Raw genomic sequence first — 19,320 nt, forward strand, 5'->3', positions numbered from 1 at the left:
ACGGGAAATCTAAATAAAGAAACACATTTGTTTATAGATTAATATTTGTTCTAAATGAAGTTTCCATAGCAAACAATATTTATTTATAAATTAATATTTGTTTTAAATAAAGTTTCCATAGCAAACAATATTTGTTTATAAATTAATATTTGCTCTAAATGAAATTTCCATAGCAAACACAAATATTTCTCTTTTGACAATAAGTTCAATGGACTGATCACAGTTAATGTGTAAATTGATTTTCGGTATGACCTCTTTAAAAACAATTGCCCTCAGCTTGCAAACTCGGTTATTGTATCAACTGCCTCTGATTATGTTCAGATCCGATCAAATGACAAGGGCCTTGTTGTTGACAAAGTAACTGTTTCAATAGCTCTTATATGAGGGTTTGACTTGGCCTGGCAAAAAGATAATTTTTATAATCTTTATAGACCTTTTACCGCATTTAGACTGATGTTTGGCAGCACTGATGATATAAAGATTGTAAAAGAAAAAATAATGAGAGAGAGAGAGAGAGAGAGAGAGAGAGAGAGAGAGAGAGAGAGAGAGAGAGATTATTTGAGTTGTTTCGTTGCCATTGTCGTCTTATATTGGGAATGTCTTAAAGCAATAGCCAATCAGTGTTATATTGAATACATAATTTTTATTAGAATACGTCTATGAAAATTCAATAAGATTTTTTTTTAAACATACACTGTTAGCATACATGAGCAAAACTGTTGGGCCAAACTGTCATTTTGGTATCAGTTGACAAACAACTTCCTTTTGGAATAACTTGAAGGTTTTGAAATCACTCACTGAGCTGTTATTATAAATTAATTACTGCATATTTTATTAATAGTTAAGATGGCATTTTTATGAATATTAGTTTGTATATAGAGGGATGGATGTGTATAATATATTTGTATGTACAATATATATTTTACAGTAGTCACCAAAACTGTGTAACTTGAGAAATGGACTTTGAAACCAAATTAGTACAAAATAGTGACCAAAATTTGTACAAAATAGTAGATACATATTAACACAAAATAAGATGGTAAAATTGAAACTAGAAATGATTAGGGGATTTATTTCATTTAAAAGTTTTTATAACACGTATTAGGGTTTATGTGTGATATTTGAGTACGCTAACCAAGTTCGTCAAAATTGAAAGAACATTTGGCGTTGCAATGATGCTATTGCTATTTAATCCATGTGATGTATGTAAATTTACTGTGAATGAATGGTAATTTATTCCTAATGCAACAGCAATTAGGCTAGTACTGTTCCTTGTTTATTGGGCAGCAGATTTTAAATGAAACAGCACACTCCTTCAGTTCCTGAGAATAACATTAGAAATCGGGCAATATTCCATATTCAGTAAATATTGAATTGGCTGGTGGAGTGGACACAGGATGATCAAGCGCTATATTTGCCTGTGAGACTGTAGATTAGGCTACATATGACTGCTGTATAATAAGGCTGATCTTTTGGCAAATATCTAATAATAGAAAACAATTTTTCAACTGCATGTTAAAAATGTTTCTGTAAAGAATTATTTTTATATACAGTCAAGATAAAGAAATATTCTCTTTTGATATTACAGTAACCTGTAGTGATGATATTGCCAATTATGTGTGGCCTTCTGATTAAACTTTTTTATATGTGAAATGTCCTTTTACTACAGCACAGCGACATGTTGCAAGTTCTGGATTCTTCAACGAAAGTGGCTTTCATGGAACTTGGGATGAATGGATCAAGCCTAGGGAAGATGCAGATTCGTCTACTACAAGATGCTGGAGCTTCACAACAGTTTTGTCTCCTTTGCTCGGCTGAGGTTGGTCCTTCTTATGCAAACACAAGGCTCTTAGAAGTATGGGAAAAGGACATGGAGAAAGAATATGTCACCTGCGGTGACTATGAGTTGAATACTGGTCTAGGAGGAAGAGCAATAGTTCCTAGACTTGGAGACTTAGAAGAGTACAACAAACCATGGCATGCTGGAACTGTGTTTGGGTTTCTCCTCTGGAAGAGAGTTGCTGGACAATTTTGCATCCTTACCAAAAACAACCCTGATATGGTGCTCAGTGCTCCGGCTTTTGGCATGGTCGAAGAAGGCTTGAATATCCTCGTTAATGCCATCAAGTTCTCTAGCAATATAAGAGATGTATTCATTATTGACTGTGGTATGGTGATGACGTGTCCAAGGTGACAAATATTCTGGTGTTTAATCACAAAAAAAATTGAGGCCTTTTATGACATCACATTGTCACTTTTTTTAACACCTCTCTTAGTTATTTATATCTTAATGGCAACTTGGAAAAATGGTTTGAAAAATTTATGAAAGATATTAAAAAAAATATTCAAAGGAAGCCTAGTCCTTAATGGTTTGCTTCCAAGAATACATATGAGGAATATCAGACTTTCAAAATCCTTCTCCCAGATGGAAGAATGATAATAAGTACATTTCATGCAATGTACTGTATGAATACTGATGTAAACAACCTGACAAATTAAAGAAAAAATGAAGTGTTCCCCTTAGTTTGATTACACGTGGATTAACTGAGTTATGTGATAATAGGGCATCCAAAGGTAATTTGATTCAATGTTCTTTGCTACTAATGAAGAGAGGCTCATTTTGTGATTGAAAAGTAAACTTTCAGAGGAACTTCTTTGGATGAAGAATCAAATTCCACTTTTAAGCACAGGTAGTAGACCCCAAACCTAAGTGACTCCCTTTTACCAGAGATGTGTAGAATTAAGACAAAATAAATTGTTCATCAGTCTCACAGTACATTTGAAAAATGCATTAATTGCACTTACAGAATACCCAGAATTAATTTAACTTGGTGATCTAATACCCTTTAAAAATTCTATACTGTAGAATAAAAGGTAATAGTTTAGAAGGTAATTATACTGTTGTCATTGTATTTTCTATAAAATGTATTGCTCAATTTACTATATTTAATTTAAAGACAATACATAGTATTACTGACCTTGAAGAATGAACATTTTTTTTCCAATACCATGTTTGAACATCAAGTCAATTATCCTCTTAAGATTGAATCGAAATGGAACAAGTAATTGTTCCCCCAATCAAGGATGCTCCTATTATGCAACATTTTTACACGAAAGTTTTACAATAAAATGGTACCCCGGGGTACGATCTGAGGCTATGAAAAAATTCGGGTAATATGGGTGTGTGTGTATGTTCGGTTTATGAGTAGTATACAAAATCAAATTGGATTATGAGCATTACATCAGTCTGTGCTTAAAACACTTTTTTTGTGTACTTGTATTAATGAGACTAGTACAGAAAGCAGTCACATGGTGCCCATATGCTATCCATTTGGTGTTCACTTGGTGTTCATGTGATTTTTACACCATATTCTTTTGCGTTGCCTTATATCTTCCCCCATTCTCAGACCCTAACTCTTCCACTTTCAAAGCATCATCATACATTATTGTGTGAGCATCATTAGAACTGTTCTTTGCGGAGCTGTGACCAGGTGTTCTTTGTCATGTTGTGATTGCTATTGTTCATCATTATTGAATTTTTAAATACTAGATTTTAAAGAGTTGTTGTTGATGGGCACCATAGTGACTATAGGAATGTGATATCTGGTGTTCCTCAGGGTAGTGTTCTTGGTCCATTACTTTTCATACTATATACTCATGACATGTGGTTTGGCCTAGAAAACAAGCTTGTTGCATATGCAGATTAACTCTCTCTGCATCACTTCCATAGCAAAGTAAAGCAAGATGGAGCAAAGGTTGTTTTCCTAACTCGGTTATGATGCAAATCTCTGACTTCCAATAGAGATCTAAATAACATTTGTACATGGTGCAAATTATGGGGCATGAAGTTGAATCCTAACAAAACTCAAAGTATGATTGTAAGTAGGTCAAGGACAGTTGCTCCTCAACATCCGGATGTCAGCATTGATATTGTTTCTTCAACTCTGTATGACTTAAAAATCTTAGGTATGATTCTTGACAGCAAGTTTACTTTTGAGAAACACTTTACGTCTTTCTTTTTCAATTGCACAAAAAAATTGGCTTATTGAGAAAGTTTTGTAAGATTTTCGGTGATCCATCTACTGTATTCTGAAGAAGTGTTTTAATTCTTTCATTCTACCTTGTTTCGAGAATTCCTCTCTTGTCAGGTTTTCAGCTGCTGATTCTCACCTTAATTTGTTGGACAGGAACTTACAGTCTATGAAGTTTCTTAATCCTGATCTAGATATTAATCTCTGGCACCATCGTTCAATTAGTTCTTTATGCATGTTGCATAAGATTTTTCATAATTCTGACCATCTGTTACATTAAGTTTTTCCCAGACAGTACCATCATGTACGCAGTACTAGGTATGCAGTTAATTCTAATCGCCATGCCTTCTCTATCATGAGGCTCAATACTACACATTACTCTAGAAGTTTATTCAAGCTGTGACCAAGTTGTGGAATGATCTTCCTAATCAGGAAATTGGTAGAACTTCAAAAGTTCAAACTTGCAGCAAATATTTTTATGTTGAACATGCTGAAGTAAGTCTTTTTATAGTTTATATACGAAAGCTCTGTTTTAATGTTATAGCTGTTCTAAAAATATTTCATTTTAATTGTTCATTACTTCTTATATAGTTTCTTTATTTCCTTATTTCCTTTCTTCACTGGGGTATTTTTCCCTGTTGGAGGCCTTGGGCTTATAGCATCCTGTTTTTCCAAATAAGGTTGTAGCTTAGCTAGCAATAATAATAATAATAATAATAATAATAATAATAATAATAATAATAACAAGAGCAGTCAGAGATTTCTGACCTCCGCCAAAGGATGACGTTAACACAAAAAATATGCAAATCCAAAACTAGAATCCTGAACTGGATCATGTTCAAAAGTTGATAGAGTTGCCCATGGCTTAAGATTTATCTGTGGTTGAAATTTCATCAAAATCCGTCGATTTGTTTTGCACTCGGATTATCTCGAAAATTCAGTGGGATTGTCCATGACCTAAGATCTATCTTTGGTGAAAATTTTGTCAAAATCCGTTGATTAGTTATTAGTTTTGAGGTAACCTAGTGATCAGACAGAAAAATAAAGAGATATAAAATGCAAATCCAGATCTGGAAGTGGATCATCTCCAAAAGTTAATGGAGTCGCCCATGGCCTAAGATTTATGTGCGGTGGAAGTTTCGTCAAAATCTGTCAATTTGTTTTGACGTAACCTTTGAAATTGTGAAAACTGCAAATCCGGATCTAGAATCCAGATCATCTCCAAAATTTAATGGGGCTATCTATGACCTAAGATCTATCTGTGGTGAAAATTTTGTCATAATACATTGAATAGTTTTGACATAATCATGTCCACAGATACACAGACAAATCCTGTCCACAGAGACACAGACAAATAAATAGATAACCCAACTCAAAAATATAACCTCCTGCCAACTTTGTTGGCGGAGGTAATAATTACACTATTGTGGCAATGGCCCTCAAGATGATTAAGAAAAATGGTAAGCAGATTACCTTAGGAGTGAAAAAAATTGATTTTCTTGAAGCATGAACAAGGTGTGCATGTGGCATACCTGGCAAAAATCTACAATCGTACAACACCCATGATTTATACAATTCCTAAAAAATAAATTACAGTAAATCAATTGATGTTGCAGAAGGGGTGCTGACATTGATGAAACAACAGCCTCTTGTTCTTGATAACATTGAAAAGTTTGTTTATATAGATTAATGAGAAGCAATAAGCAGTACTGTAGATGCATTTAATGAACAACAATATCTGTGAAAAATCAAAGGTATTGTAAGGTGACCTTAGGAAAAAGGAGCCAGGTACTTCAGCAGTAAAAGAAAATGAAACATTCAAGGAGAACTGGGGCTGGTTTGAGAATTTCAAGAGAACATCTGGTATATGTAGTGCAGTGCGACAAAGTGAGGTGGCAAGAAGAGGCTTTTATTTCCAAAAATAAAATGAATTTTGAGTCTTGTATGCTGCAGCAAGTGTTTATTGCAACAAGACTGGTCTCTCTTGGAAGATGCCTAGGAGGACCTTCATTACAGCAGAAGAAAAGGCAATACCCAGTAACAAGCCCATGAAAGAGCATTAAACCCTACTGTTTTGTGCTAATTTCAGTGGGGATTGCAAAATTACACCTCTCCTGTTGTATCACTTTGATAATTCACTTGCCTCTAAAAACTGCAAGGTGCAGAAGAAGCAACTAAACATCATGTGGAAGTCAGATGACAAAGCTTGGGTGACTTATATTTTGGTATTTTGTTTGTGGAATGGGTCAATGAGATATTTGGTCCTGAGGTCAAAAAGTACCTTTTAGAGAGTAACCTCCCACTCCAAGCCTTTTTACTTGTAGACAATACTCCTTACCATTCTCTAGCCATTTAAGGCAACCTAATGGTGGAATTCAAGTTTGATATGATAGAATTCCTGACATTCAGTACCACTCCAATACTCCAACATATAGGTCAGCAAGGTATGTCAAATTTCAAGAAGCTGTACATAAAAGCAGTGTTTCAGCAGTACTTTGAGGTCACTGAAGGGACCATCCTCGCCCTACTAGGGGTTTAGAAGGAATGTTTCCACATAGTTAACTGTTTTAAAAAATATTGATAAAGCCTGGGAAGGGATCACCAACAGAACCCTTAAATTTACTTGGAGGAAACTGGTCTGCATGCATTCTTGAATGTGATTTTAAGGGATTCAAAGCCATGTAGGAGGTAGCTGAGGGATTTGTGTAGGGGACAGGCAGCAATAAGAGGGTGCGGAGATTTTATCTTAGGTAGGAGAGAGAGAGAGTGACAAACCTCTTGATTTAAGTGAAATTAGGGATACCCTGCAAAATTTTGTAGAAGCACACCACCCAGACAAGGCTTCATCAGGGCAAGCAGCAAACAATGCAATGTTGCATTTTCATGCAATTTTAAAGAAAAGACAAAAGCATTCATCTCTAGATACTGTAGCTTCTTTGTGAAATTTGAATGCAAGAGTGTAAAAAAGATGGCCAAGTGTCCACAAAACATAAGTCAAGTTATTCAGTTAGTGATAGTGAACTTTGTTCAAGAGAGAAAACTTCAGATATTTTACCATTTAATCCTTGGAGGGAGATTCTCTCTCTAAGCAGTAATCTCCGCCTCCTCACTTTAGTCATGACTTTCCTCAAAGGCAAAGAGCACGTTAATATGTCAATACTGTATTTCTAAATTCTATTTTGAATTGTTAGTTGTTCTTACACAAATACAGACCCTTGTCCTTTAATAAGGAGTATGTTTTCAGTATAGCTGGAACTCAGCTGTTAAAATTTATAACAAGGTGCTGGTACTGAGTAACCACTTTGTTTTCAGCCATTGGAGAATGAAGATGTTCTCCTGGCACCATTAACTAACTGTTTTAATGTATTGTTTTTCTTTTAGATTATTGTTGGCAGTTCGTTGAGGTGCAAGGGATACTAAGGGAGAAGAAAGATTTTGTTTTCCTGATAACTGTAGCGTACTGACAGTTGTCTGCACACAGTCATCTGTTCACATGCAAGCGAACTTTCCTGTTGACACTTAGTCACACTCAGTTTTCAGTGGATAGCCCTACGCATGCATGTTAGTGCTTAGTGATACTACTCCTTCCTGGAGGCAGAAATCTTAGCAATTGTGCTCCTATTGATCTCTCCCTATTTACATGAGGAGAGTATGTACCGCTCCTATGGGTGAGAGCTTGTAGGTGGATGACTACTTTGATTTTGAGGATGACTATATCCCAAAAGCTGCTAGTCCTAAACTAATGGAAGCGGAGCAGAGAAAGTCGGATCATGCCTTCTGGCAGGTCTCGACCTGAATGAGGGCCATCAACAAGCCGTTGACCCATCGACAGCCCCTCAAGATGGCAAAGACACGGTCCTTGACCTGTGGCACTCACAGACCTCCGAGGGCCAGTGCAGTTTTGCCCTGGTCCAAGGGGTTGGAGAGTGCCCGAAGGAAGGCACTGTCACAGATCACTGGCTCCTCCAGCTCCCTCCGTTTGGGCTCTCCCTTGAAATTCCTGCCACCATTTGTGCAGCAGAGGAGGTATTACGAGTTGTCCAACGAGCCCCTTCCAGCCATACCTCTGGACCGCTCACTACTTTGTGGCAGAACATTTGGTTGGCTTCAGTGGGACACGTAATTAGGACTGAAGACTGATCCAAAGAGTCTATCGAGAAGTTGATGAAAACCTTCCTATTATTGGGTACCAGGACTATTGAGGTCCTTTCCCACTAGGTGGTTAACCTGTGGGCCAACACCATCCTCAGGCGTAGGGACTCAGTAATAGAAAGGTTCCATTGGCAGGTCCCACAAGCCAAGGTTACGAGGCTGAAAAATTCTACTTTCGAGGGGAGTGCTCTGTACGAACTGAAAGACATCGAGCGGGTAGCGAGAGATGAAGGAAGTCAAGCAAAGACTCCCTTCTCCATATGGCCCTTACATCGAGGTCGTATCAGGCTCCCCCGCCACAGAAGAAGCAGCCTTAGACAAAACTGCTGACTAGTAGGGCTACGACAATAACATCTGCTTTGTCACACAGGGTGTCGAAAAACCCTTTCCTGACAAGGATTGCAAGGGTTCCAAGTCCTCCCGTGGAGGTAAGGGAAACAGGTGCCAGCCGAGGCTGCACCTGCTAGAAAGGGCACTCATCCCACTTGTCCCCCAGTGGGGAACAACCTGCAAAGTTGCTGGCAGAGGTGGCTGCATCTTGGGGCCGAATCTCTGGACGTTCTCGGTTATCCGTTCAGGGTATTGCATCCCGTTCACTCAATCTTTCCCTCCACTTACTCAGGAGCAGTGCCAGTCCCATCGAGCTCTTATGTGAAGGGATCCGCAAAGGAGCTGGCCCTTCGGGCCGAAGTCCAGACCATGTTGAAGAAGGGGGCTCTTCAAGAGGTCCTTGATAGGTCCCCAGGCTTCTTCAGTTGACTCTTTCTTGTGAAAAAGGCATCTAGAGGCTAGAGACCAATCATTGATCTATTGGCCTTGAACAAGTTTGTCAGACAAACTTTGTCCAAGATGGAGACAGCAGGCACAGTAAGACCACAGGACTTCATGTCCACCCTGGATCTCAAGGACACATATTTCCAGATCTCAGTCCATCCATCTTCAAGGAAGTATCTAAGGATCATATTCGACAACAAGCAAGACTAGTTCAAGGTGCTGTGCTTCAGTCTTTCCACGGCCCCCCAGGTTTTCATGAGAGCGTTCGCCCCAGTGTCATCTTGGGCTCACCGGATTGGCATCTTTCTCCCAAGATATCTGGATGATGGGCTGATTCTAGCTGACTTGGTGGTTAACCTTCTTCAGTTTGAGACAGACTTCTAGCGCTTTGCCAAGATCTGGGAATCATGGTTAATCTCGAGAAGTCATCCCTGCTCCCCTCTCAAAGACTGGTATTACCTAGGTATCATCATGGACACTGATCATTAGAAAGTTTTCCCATCAAACAACAGAGTACAGAGGCTGAGGAAGGTAGCAGGACCCTTCCTCAGACAAGAACAACTACCAGTCCAGCCCTTTTTGTGTCTCATAGGTCACTTATCATCCCTGGCCTGTCTGGATCCCAAAGGCCGTCTCAGGATATGATCTCTCCATTGGGTGCTTAAGTCCAGCTTGAATCAGTCAAATGATTCTGTGGACATCCATATCTCGATAGGATTAGAGAAACAGACGGACCTCCAGTGGTGAGTGGCAGACGAAAACCTCGGCAGGGAATTCGGCATCATATCACCTCTGGCATTTGGTCCAAGTCAGAAAGGTACCAGCACATAAATCTCTTGGAGACGACGGCAGCCTTTCTAGCCCTCCAACAGTTCCAGCAGTTCCTGGCGGGTCACTTCGTGGTATTGATGAGCGACCACACCATTTTAGTGGCTTACATAAATAAACAAAGTGGTAACGTTTCGTAGCGCCTGTGCCATCTAGCAGTAGAGATACTCAGATGGACGGAACAAAACTTGGTGTCCCTGTCGGCCCGCTTCATTTCGGGCAAGAGGAATGTGCTCGCAGATAATCTCATCAGAGTGACTCAGATAGTGGGCTCCGAGTGGTCTTTGAATCATTTAGTAGCCAACAAAGTCCACACTTTGTGAGGTTCCCCAAACGTTGACTGGCTTGCGATGTCCATGAACTTTAGGCTTCCACTCTACTGCTCCCCAGTCCTGGATTCCCAAGCTCTGGCAAGATTCTTTCCAACAATGGTGGGAAAACATTGATGTGTACGCCTTTCCCCCTTTTTTTCCAATGAGAAGAGTACTCAATAAAACCAGAACATGCAAATATCTCTCAATGACTCTAATATCTCCGCTGTGGCATTACATAGAGTGGTTCCCGGATCTTCCGAGATAGCTCCCTCCACGACACGATCTACTCAAACAGCCCGATACGAACATCTTTCTCAAGGCCGTAGCTTTGCTTCGGCTTCACGCCTGGAGACTATCCAGCACCTCCTCTCAGAAAGGATTTTCGCAACAAGGATAGCTGGACACCTGTGACAATCTTCGGCTCCATTCTACCAGGTTAAGTGGACTGTCTTCGGTGGTTGGTGTTGTGGAAGGGGTATCTCTTCCCTCGACGCCATTATTTCATCAATAGCGGAGTTCCTTTTACACCTTCAGGAAGAAATGCTCCTCTCGGTTTCGGCAGGGAAAGGCTACCGCTCAGCCTTGAGTCTGGCCTTTAAACTGAAATGAGTAGATGTTTCCTCCTCATTTGAACTTTCTCTCCTCATACAAAGTTGTGAGATTACCTGCCCCCAGTCAGAAGTTAGACTTCCTCCATGGAACATGGTTCATGTCCTTCAGTCTCTGAAGGGTGCTCCCTACGAACCATTATGACAGGCCACAGATCGCCACCTCATTTTGAAGACGGTGTTCTTACACATCTTGGCTTTGGCCAAAAGTGTTAGTGAATTGCTTGGTCTTTCCTCTGACGTTGTCCATTTAAGGGAATGCAGGGAGGTAATCCTCAACTTCGTCCCTGAGTTGATGCTAAGCCCCAAAATCTGGGAGTTGGGGATCCTAGATTCAGGTCCTTCCGGATTGTGAGTCTTCGTACCGTAACTGATTATTATTATTATTATTATTATTATTAGTAGTAGTAGTAGTAGTAGTAGTAGTAGTAGTAGTAGTAGTAGTAGTAATGAAACATTAAAATAAAATATTTTAAAAACGCTAACAACATTAAAACAGATATTTGATATATAAACTATAAAAGGACTTATGTAAGGCTGTTCCACATGAAAACATTTGCTGCATGTTTGAACTTCTGAAGCTCTACTGATTCAATTACCCAATTATGAAGATCATTCCACAATTTGGTCACAGCTGGAATAAAATTTTTAGAGTATTGTGTAGTATTGAGCTGCATGATGGAGAAGGCCTGACTTTTAGAATTAACTGCATACCTAGTATTACGAACATGATGGAACTGTCCGGGAAGATCTGAATGTAAACGTTGGTCAGAATTATAAAAAAATCTTATGCAACATGCATAATGAACTAATTGAACGACTGTACCAGAGATTAATATCTAGATCAGGAATAAGAAATTTAATAGACCGTAAGTTCCTGTCCGACAGAATAAGATGAGAATTAGCAGCTGAAGACCAGACAGGAGAACAATACTCGAAACAAGGTAAAATGAAGGAATTAAAACACTTCTTCAGAATAGATTGATCACCAAAAATCTTGAAAGACTTTCTCACTAACCAATTTTTTTGTGTAATTGAAGAAGACACAGACCTAATGTATTTCTCAAAAGTAAATTTGCTGTTGAGGATCACACCTAAAATTTTAAGTCATACAAAGTTAAAGAAACATTTTCAATGCTGAGATCCCGATGTTGAGGAGCCACGATCCTTGACCTACTTACAATCATACTCTGAATTTTGTTAGGATTCAACTTCATACCCCATAATTTGCACGATGCACTAATTTTAGCTAGGTCTCTATTAAGGAATTCAGCAACCCCAGATCTACATTCAGGAGATGGAATTGATGCAAAAAGCTTGTTTTCTAGATCAAACCACATGTCATGTGTATACTGTATAGTATGAAAAGTAATGGGCCAAGAACACTACCCTGAGGAACACCATATGTCGCATTCCTATACTCACTGTGGTGCCCACCAACAACTCTTTGCAATCTATTACTTGAAAATTCAATGATGATGCTAAGAAACGACGCACCCACTCCCAATTGTTTGAGTTTGAAAACAAGGGCATCGTGATTAACACGGTCAAAGCCAGCACTAAAATCAAGGCGAGTCATACGAACTTCCAGACCACAATCAAGGACTTTCTGTATAGTATTGGAGATTGTAAAAAGGGCATCACATGCTCTAAGGTCTTTAGGAAAACCAAATGGCAAACTAGGGTACAGATGATTAACTTCAGCAAACTTATTAAGACTAATGACCCAGATCAACTGTCACTATGCCCAGTACGGAGTTTGAGATGTTATCTCAAAAGGACAGCAGCAGCTTGCCCCCGTATGTAGGCTCTCTTTGTCAGAACGGGGAAGATCAAGAGGAGGGTCACTTGAAACACCATCTCTTCTCAGATTTGCAAGGTTATCGACCTTGCAATGAATCCCGACCCTCCGTCACGACGACCCAGAGCTCATGACGTCAGGAGCATTGCAACGTCCCTGGCATTCTAGAAGTACAATGTGATGCAGGTACTGCAAGCGGGCATGTGGAAGCGTCAGACAACCTCCAGCCCTTTACCTGTAAGACATAACCCCAAGACCATGGAGACTTTCTTCATTGGTCCTGTGGTGGCTTCACAACAAATGGGGTGTACAGGTCGAACGCAATGCATTTTGGCCCAAACATCTCCCCAGTGATGTTTACCAAACTCTTAAAGGTGGTGACCTAAGTCCTGAGACTGCACGGAGTTTGGGTCATAACGTACTTGGATGATTAGCTGGTCTAGGCAGAGACAGAAGAGTTATGTTACAAATACACTACTGTATTTAAATATATTTTAAGAACCTTATCAACTGAATTCTTTATTTCTGTTGCTAAAGCAGTAGAAAACACTTTGGCTATTAAATGATCCAGTGAAACATTTTGTTAATGTCTTTTTTAATTTCTGTATATTTTTCTTTATTCAGAAATAATGGGATTTTTTTGTGGCTGATTGAAATACAGTAAAAGCTATGGAACCCTCTTGAGAAGTTATGTAATACTATCACACGACTGAATAATTGTCAAGAAGGCTTGTGTGTTTATTTGAAACATAATGGTGATTATTTTTCAAGAGTGTTTTTACTGAGCACTTTCAGTGATATTAAAAGTACAATTAGTTATAAATTTTTTTATTTTATCTTAACAAGTAACATTTAAAAATATAATAAAGTACAATAGAGCACTTAAAAATATTTCATTTTAGCAACTCATGACAGATTGTTTTAATATAGTATTGTATGCTTTGAATATCGAGCCATAACTCCAAAGTTTATAGTACACAAACACAATTCATTAGAAATGCAGTAGTTATTTATAAAACAAATAACTTGTAAAATCTTTATTATCCAAAGGACAGTATACTTTAGCACCAAAAATATAAAAGTAAACATAATACATATATAGGAATGATAGAAGACGATAGAACAATGGATAACTTATACTCACTTTATTAATTAAGACACAAATAGTGATTTGTGCCTCATTAAAGTCCATCCACATTATTTTAGAAATGATCACTTCCTTTGAAAGTAGGATACATAGTCAGTATTGCAGCTAAAGAAACTACCATTCCATACATACATCACACAAATTGCTTACTTGTAAGTACACAATGACATTCAATTGTTCAACATTTATTCTAAATGAAGTTTATTAACAGACTCATCCTCTTTTACCTTTTGAAGTTTCTGGCCAGCAGAACCTTTGTTATGGATTTTCAGATAATGACTGTCTCTGTCATACTTTGAGAAGTAAGCTTTGCTGCAGTCGCTGCATTGATACCGCTTGAAATTATTATGTCTGTCAAGATGGATGTTAAGGTGTTGTCTTGTGAAGAATTTAGCCGAGCATAAGGTACATGCATGGGGTCTAGTTCCAGAATGGCGCATCATGTGCCTCAAAAGAATAGTCCTGCGATAAAAGGCATCCCCGCATTCTTTACAGACATGTTCTCTCTCCTGTCAAATTAAAGCATAAGGTAATTTTACTTATACCAAATCATCAAAAATTGCAGCATAATATTAATATAAAGTTGTACTTTACAAAAATGTTTAATTCAACATTTACTAGAGCTACACAAATGACAGCTATAATATAAGCTGCAGACAAAGTTAATTTATTATATAATATTTTGATATTCTGAAATAAACTAATACAAATTTTATAAAGGAAAACTTAGGAAACAATAACTCATATGACAACCTGTCACCTAGTATGTTCCAGTATGACACTATATTTAATAAATGTAAACCACTAATTTTATCATTTCAAATAACACCAAAAGTTCAACTATAGCATAATCTATCTAATACAATATCACAGATATTCCCGCTAATCATGGTTCCACCATTTTATCTTTTGGGGACATATATCTTTGTTCCTCCCATACAGATACTATACTGATTCTGATCTTTAGTTTTAATGTAATAAATGAAACTTGGGACCCTATTGCTGCACCAGATTACATGAACGGAATGAAATACAAAATTCTCAATTCAACAAATAATTTACAATCAAAATATCAGAAAATATTACTGTATATCACTTTATGGAAATTTTTTTCTTGTGATATGTGTGTATATATTTCCTATTCAAATCATTATTAGCAATTATCTGACAATGAATCAAGTTGAAAATTAAGGGCAAAAGATAAAATTTTACAGAATACTTGTACTTGTACTACTTGAGAAAATTACCTACATTATTAGATTTACTGCAAAGTAAATTATTAAAGTACAGTAAGATGAAAAAATAATTTGTCAATGCTCTTGTCAGTAATCAATCACAAAAGGTTGACAATGTGAATAGTAAAAAACTTGAGTGAAATTACTTCGCAAATGTCGCAGTAAAGAACCCACAAAACTTACTTTATGGGACTGCATGTGTACTCGTAGATTATATTCATTCTTCAGGACTCGTCCACATACCCCACACGTATGATTCTTGGAACACTTGGTTTTCAAGTGCCTATTACGCTGATGTCTCTTCTCAAAGACCATGTGACAGTTTGGACATGTGCGATCCTGAAATTTATCATGTGGAAATATCATGATACAGTAATGAAACTGTAAGATTCTCTAATTAAATATATTACTACATCCTCTTAATAAATAAATTCTTTTTTTTTCCTTTACACTAGAGCCTAAACTACATACAATACATTTAATATGTTAATATATATTTTTGGTTAATATATTTTAAGAAGAAACCTTTTAATGTTGATTTAACAAATTAGCCTAAGAAAGATATTGAGGCTGCAATATAACAAAACTCTTTTGCACTAAAGTCCTAAAATAATTAAGTTACTGTACCACACTCCTGCTGGAAAGGCTGTAACATATGACTTAATAATACATAGAAAAGGATGTAAGAAGTCTGGCACATTATACCTCAATGTTTGGATGCATTGATGTCCTGTGATTTTGTAATTTGTCTTGATTCTTATAGACCAGGCTGCATTCAGGGCAACGAAACATGCATGGACCTGTTGTTAAGTGTTCTAGGAAGCGATTAAGACTATCATAGTCTATTTCGCAAGTGGGGCATCTGAAAATAATTACCTTAATATCAATAGAATTCCAATGGCATGGAATTTGTATAATATGTCTTCAATTACAGCACTGTACAATATCCCTGAGATGAACTCTGATATCAGTTTCCAATTCAAGTTTTTCAAGTAAAATTTATGCCAAACCATGCATTTATTTAACAATAAAAACATTTTGAAATTCCAAAAGCATTCATCCAGTAAATAATAAAAATAGTACCTTGTCAAAATAACCATTTTTCTTCTCAGTAGTGTACTGGGTATTCATGGTGTTTTTTCCTTTAGTGTGGTATTATAGCAAAGAGTTTTGCAAAATTTTATTTAATTGTTTTAATAGTTTGGCATAAAATTTAACTAATAAACTACAATATTTTACATTGATGAATAGAGATGATTTTATTTTAAAGAGTGCTGTTACAAAGATTTATTTTTATATATTTCTATATACAGTATTGTATGGAGGAGCAATAATTACTGTGTACAGTAAACGGAATGTGCATTAAGCCTCGCATCAAGTTACTATAGATGTTATACATACTGTACTTTATTTAATGGAGACTTCAAGGCCAACCAACGATACTAATATGGAGTATTTTGTGTGTAATAAATAAATAAATTAAGTCATTAGCAAACTAACCTGAAAGATATAAACTGATCACCAAGATAGGATGGCTGGTAACTAGTGAAGAGCTGTAACTTTCTTCCTGAACCACAATGCACTATTTCCAAATTTTGATATGTTTGTTTGGCACACTCAGACTTCTGACGAACCAGGAATTCAGGAAAATACCAAACATTGTAATCTGAGAGTTGATGGTCATCCTCCCCTGTTGATTGACTATCAACAAGTATGACTGATCCATCCAAACAGGTTTTAATAAACGGTTTTTCAGCTGAACAAATGTGTTTTTTAAATTCCTGAGAATGTGTATAACTGCAGCTGCATTTAAGGCACACAAAAATTGTTACCTTAGTTTCAATACTTTTGATTTGCAATGGTTCAACTGCTATAGCAAGCACATCATTAGCAGGTGGAGTACTCTTAGAAGTATTTGCCTTGGGCAAATTGATTCCCACCCTATCTCTTTGCTTATGTTGAGTTAGGTTTTCCTTTTCACAACTACTCATGACTGTCTGTATTTGCTGCTGCTCTGGTAGAAAAGGTTCAAGTTCATTGCTCTGCCCAACTCCTTTTGGTGGCATAATAACCTGAAAGGTCTTTACCATTTCATGAGAATCTACACTATTTTTATGCTTAATTTCAGAATGGTGTAACAGTAACTCATCATTATCTTGAAAAATATTAGAACTTACGAAAGGACTTACATTTTGGTATTTTTCTGACTTCTCCATAACCTTCTCTTCTGGTAATTGCTTTATATTAATAGTATGCTTAGGCACTGAACCATGTTGATCAACATCTAGTTTACTGAATACAACAGTTTTCACCGAATCACTTCTATGACTTAGAATGTCCTTTTTTATTTCACTATTTGACAAAGGACAGAGTACACCTTGCACTTCCAGTTCATCACAAGAATTTTTAAATCTTTTGCTTGATTGCATTAATGTAGGTTCATTATCTGGAATATTATGCATGGCCAGCACATGCTCATGTAGTTCTACCAGGTCCTCACACTGTTTAGAACAAAACTGACAAAGAACCTGGGTGGCTAAAGGCAATAAGTCTTTTTCATTAATCTGTGGCACTTCATCACAAGTCACCATATGCTCTCTTTTAAGATTTAATTCCAATTTAGAGCAGGGTGACGCAGATGTTGGAACAAGGAATACAGTAGATTTACCATCACACTCAGGCAACACTTTGGAATGTATGCCAGACTCCAACCTTCCATGACTAATTCTGTCAGCCGCTTTTCCTGAGAGATTCATGAGAACATTTGCAGCTTCTGTTTCCTTGGTTGTTGGATGCTGTGGAGATAAACAGGCCTCTATCTGATCTTGGCAATTTTCAGCTTGGTTAATGTGTGGCATACAATCTGATCCCTGACTCTGCGGAATAATTTTCACCTGTTTGGGTTCGTGCAATTCAACACACTTATTTCCACCATCATGCAGCCTTATTTCACTTTGACTTAAATCTTTCTGTGTTACTTGTAATTCATATGAAGATTTGACTTGGTGTGTGTTGGATAATTCACTAATCATCTTCTGCAAGAAATAATGTAAACATTATTGTACATAATAACTTTGCTACCAATTATATTTTGGCTGGTAACAAGATATTGTACAGTACAGTAATGTAAAGTAATTTCCCTTGCTTTAATGACTTGAAAATCTAACTATCTTGAATTTAGGATAGTGACACAATACAGTACTGTACATAAATTACTGTCAGGTTATGCAGAACTGATAATAATTGATTTTTGGTACTGAAAAAAAATACTTTTCATAGTTTACGATACGGAATATTACAGTCTATGGAACTTCATCTCTTATAGGGGAGAAAATTCCTGAAATAATAATGAATGCTGTCCAGAAATTGTACTGATTATTAGATTTATTACTAAATAACTTTGTCCAGTTACTCAAGGCATATTTTTTTTACATAAATATATATGATGAAAGCATGAAACATGTTATTTTGATAATAAAATAAATTTTTGAATATACTTACCCGGTGATTATAATAGCTGCAACTCTGTTGCTCGACAGAAAACTCTAAGGTAAAACTCACCAGCGATCGCTACACAGGTTGCGGGTGTGCCCAACAGCGCCATCTGTCGTCCAGATACCCAGTACTCAATGTAAACAAAGACTCAATTTTCTCCTCGTTCCACTGCGTCTCTATTGGGGAGGAAGGGAGGGTCCTTTAATTTATAATCACCGGGTAAGTATATTCAAAAATTTATTTTATTATCAAAATAACATTTTTCAATATTTAACTTAGCCGGTGATTATAATAGCTGATTTACACCCAGGGGGGTGGGTAGAGACCAGCAATATATGTTTACATTATTATGAGCTAAGAGTTTTTATTTCATTTTAGAAGTTATCAAAATAACAAAAACAAAATAAATAGGTACCTGGTAAGGAAGTCGACTTGAACAATTACTCTGCCTTTTTAAGTACGTCTTCCTTATGGAGCCTCGCGATCCTCTTAGGATGCTGAGCGACCCCTAGGATCTGAAGTATCAAGGGTTGCAACCCATACAACAGGACCTCATCAAAACCCCTAATCTAGGCGCTCTCAAGAAATGACTTTGACCACCCGCCAAATCAACCAGGATGCGAAAGGCTTCTTAGCCTTCCGGACAACCCAAAAAACAACAATAAAAACATTTCAAGAGAAAGATTAAAAGGTTATGGAATTAGGGAATTGTAGTGGTTGAGCCCTCACCCACTACTGCACTCGCTGCTACGAATGGTCCCAGTGTGTAGCAGTCCTCGTAAAGAGACTGGACATCCTTAAGATAAAAAGACGCGAACACTGACTTGCTTCTCCAATAGGTTGCGTCCATTATACTTTGCAGAGATCTATTTTGTTTAAAGGCCACGGAAGTTGCGACAGCTCTAACTTCATGTGTCCTTACCTTCAGCAAAACT

At 37.3% G+C, this 19,320-nt stretch overlaps 2 protein-coding genes across 2 annotated transcripts in view; one reads left to right on the top strand and one right to left on the bottom strand.

The window, feature by feature from the left end:
- Nucleotides 1–2,961, top strand: part of LOC137638039 (uncharacterized) — an 11,765-nt gene extending 8,804 nt beyond the window's left edge. Inside the window, exon 4 of the mRNA XM_068370130.1 lies at nucleotides 1,670–2,961. Within this exon, the coding sequence (XP_068226231.1) occupies nucleotides 1,670–2,194 (525 nt within the window). The 3' untranslated portion in view covers nucleotides 2,195–2,961. The remainder of the gene's footprint in view (nucleotides 1–1,669) is intronic.
- Nucleotides 2,962–13,378: 10,417 nt separating this feature from the next.
- Nucleotides 13,379–19,320, bottom strand: part of LOC137638764 (zinc finger protein 732-like) — a 41,158-nt gene continuing 35,216 nt past the window's right edge. The window contains exons 3-6 of the mRNA XM_068371114.1: nucleotides 16,391–17,925; nucleotides 15,596–15,752; nucleotides 15,074–15,229; nucleotides 13,379–14,164 (exon numbers count right to left, since the gene is read on the bottom strand). Of these exons, the coding sequence (XP_068227215.1) occupies nucleotides 13,841–14,164; nucleotides 15,074–15,229; nucleotides 15,596–15,752; nucleotides 16,391–17,925 (2,172 nt within the window). The 3' untranslated portion in view covers nucleotides 13,379–13,840. The remainder of the gene's footprint in view (nucleotides 14,165–15,073; nucleotides 15,230–15,595; nucleotides 15,753–16,390; nucleotides 17,926–19,320) is intronic.

This window comes from Palaemon carinicauda, chromosome 3 (assembly GCF_036898095.1).
Source record: "Palaemon carinicauda isolate YSFRI2023 chromosome 3, ASM3689809v2, whole genome shotgun sequence".
Classification (NCBI taxonomy): domain Eukaryota; kingdom Metazoa; phylum Arthropoda; class Malacostraca; order Decapoda; family Palaemonidae; genus Palaemon; species Palaemon carinicauda.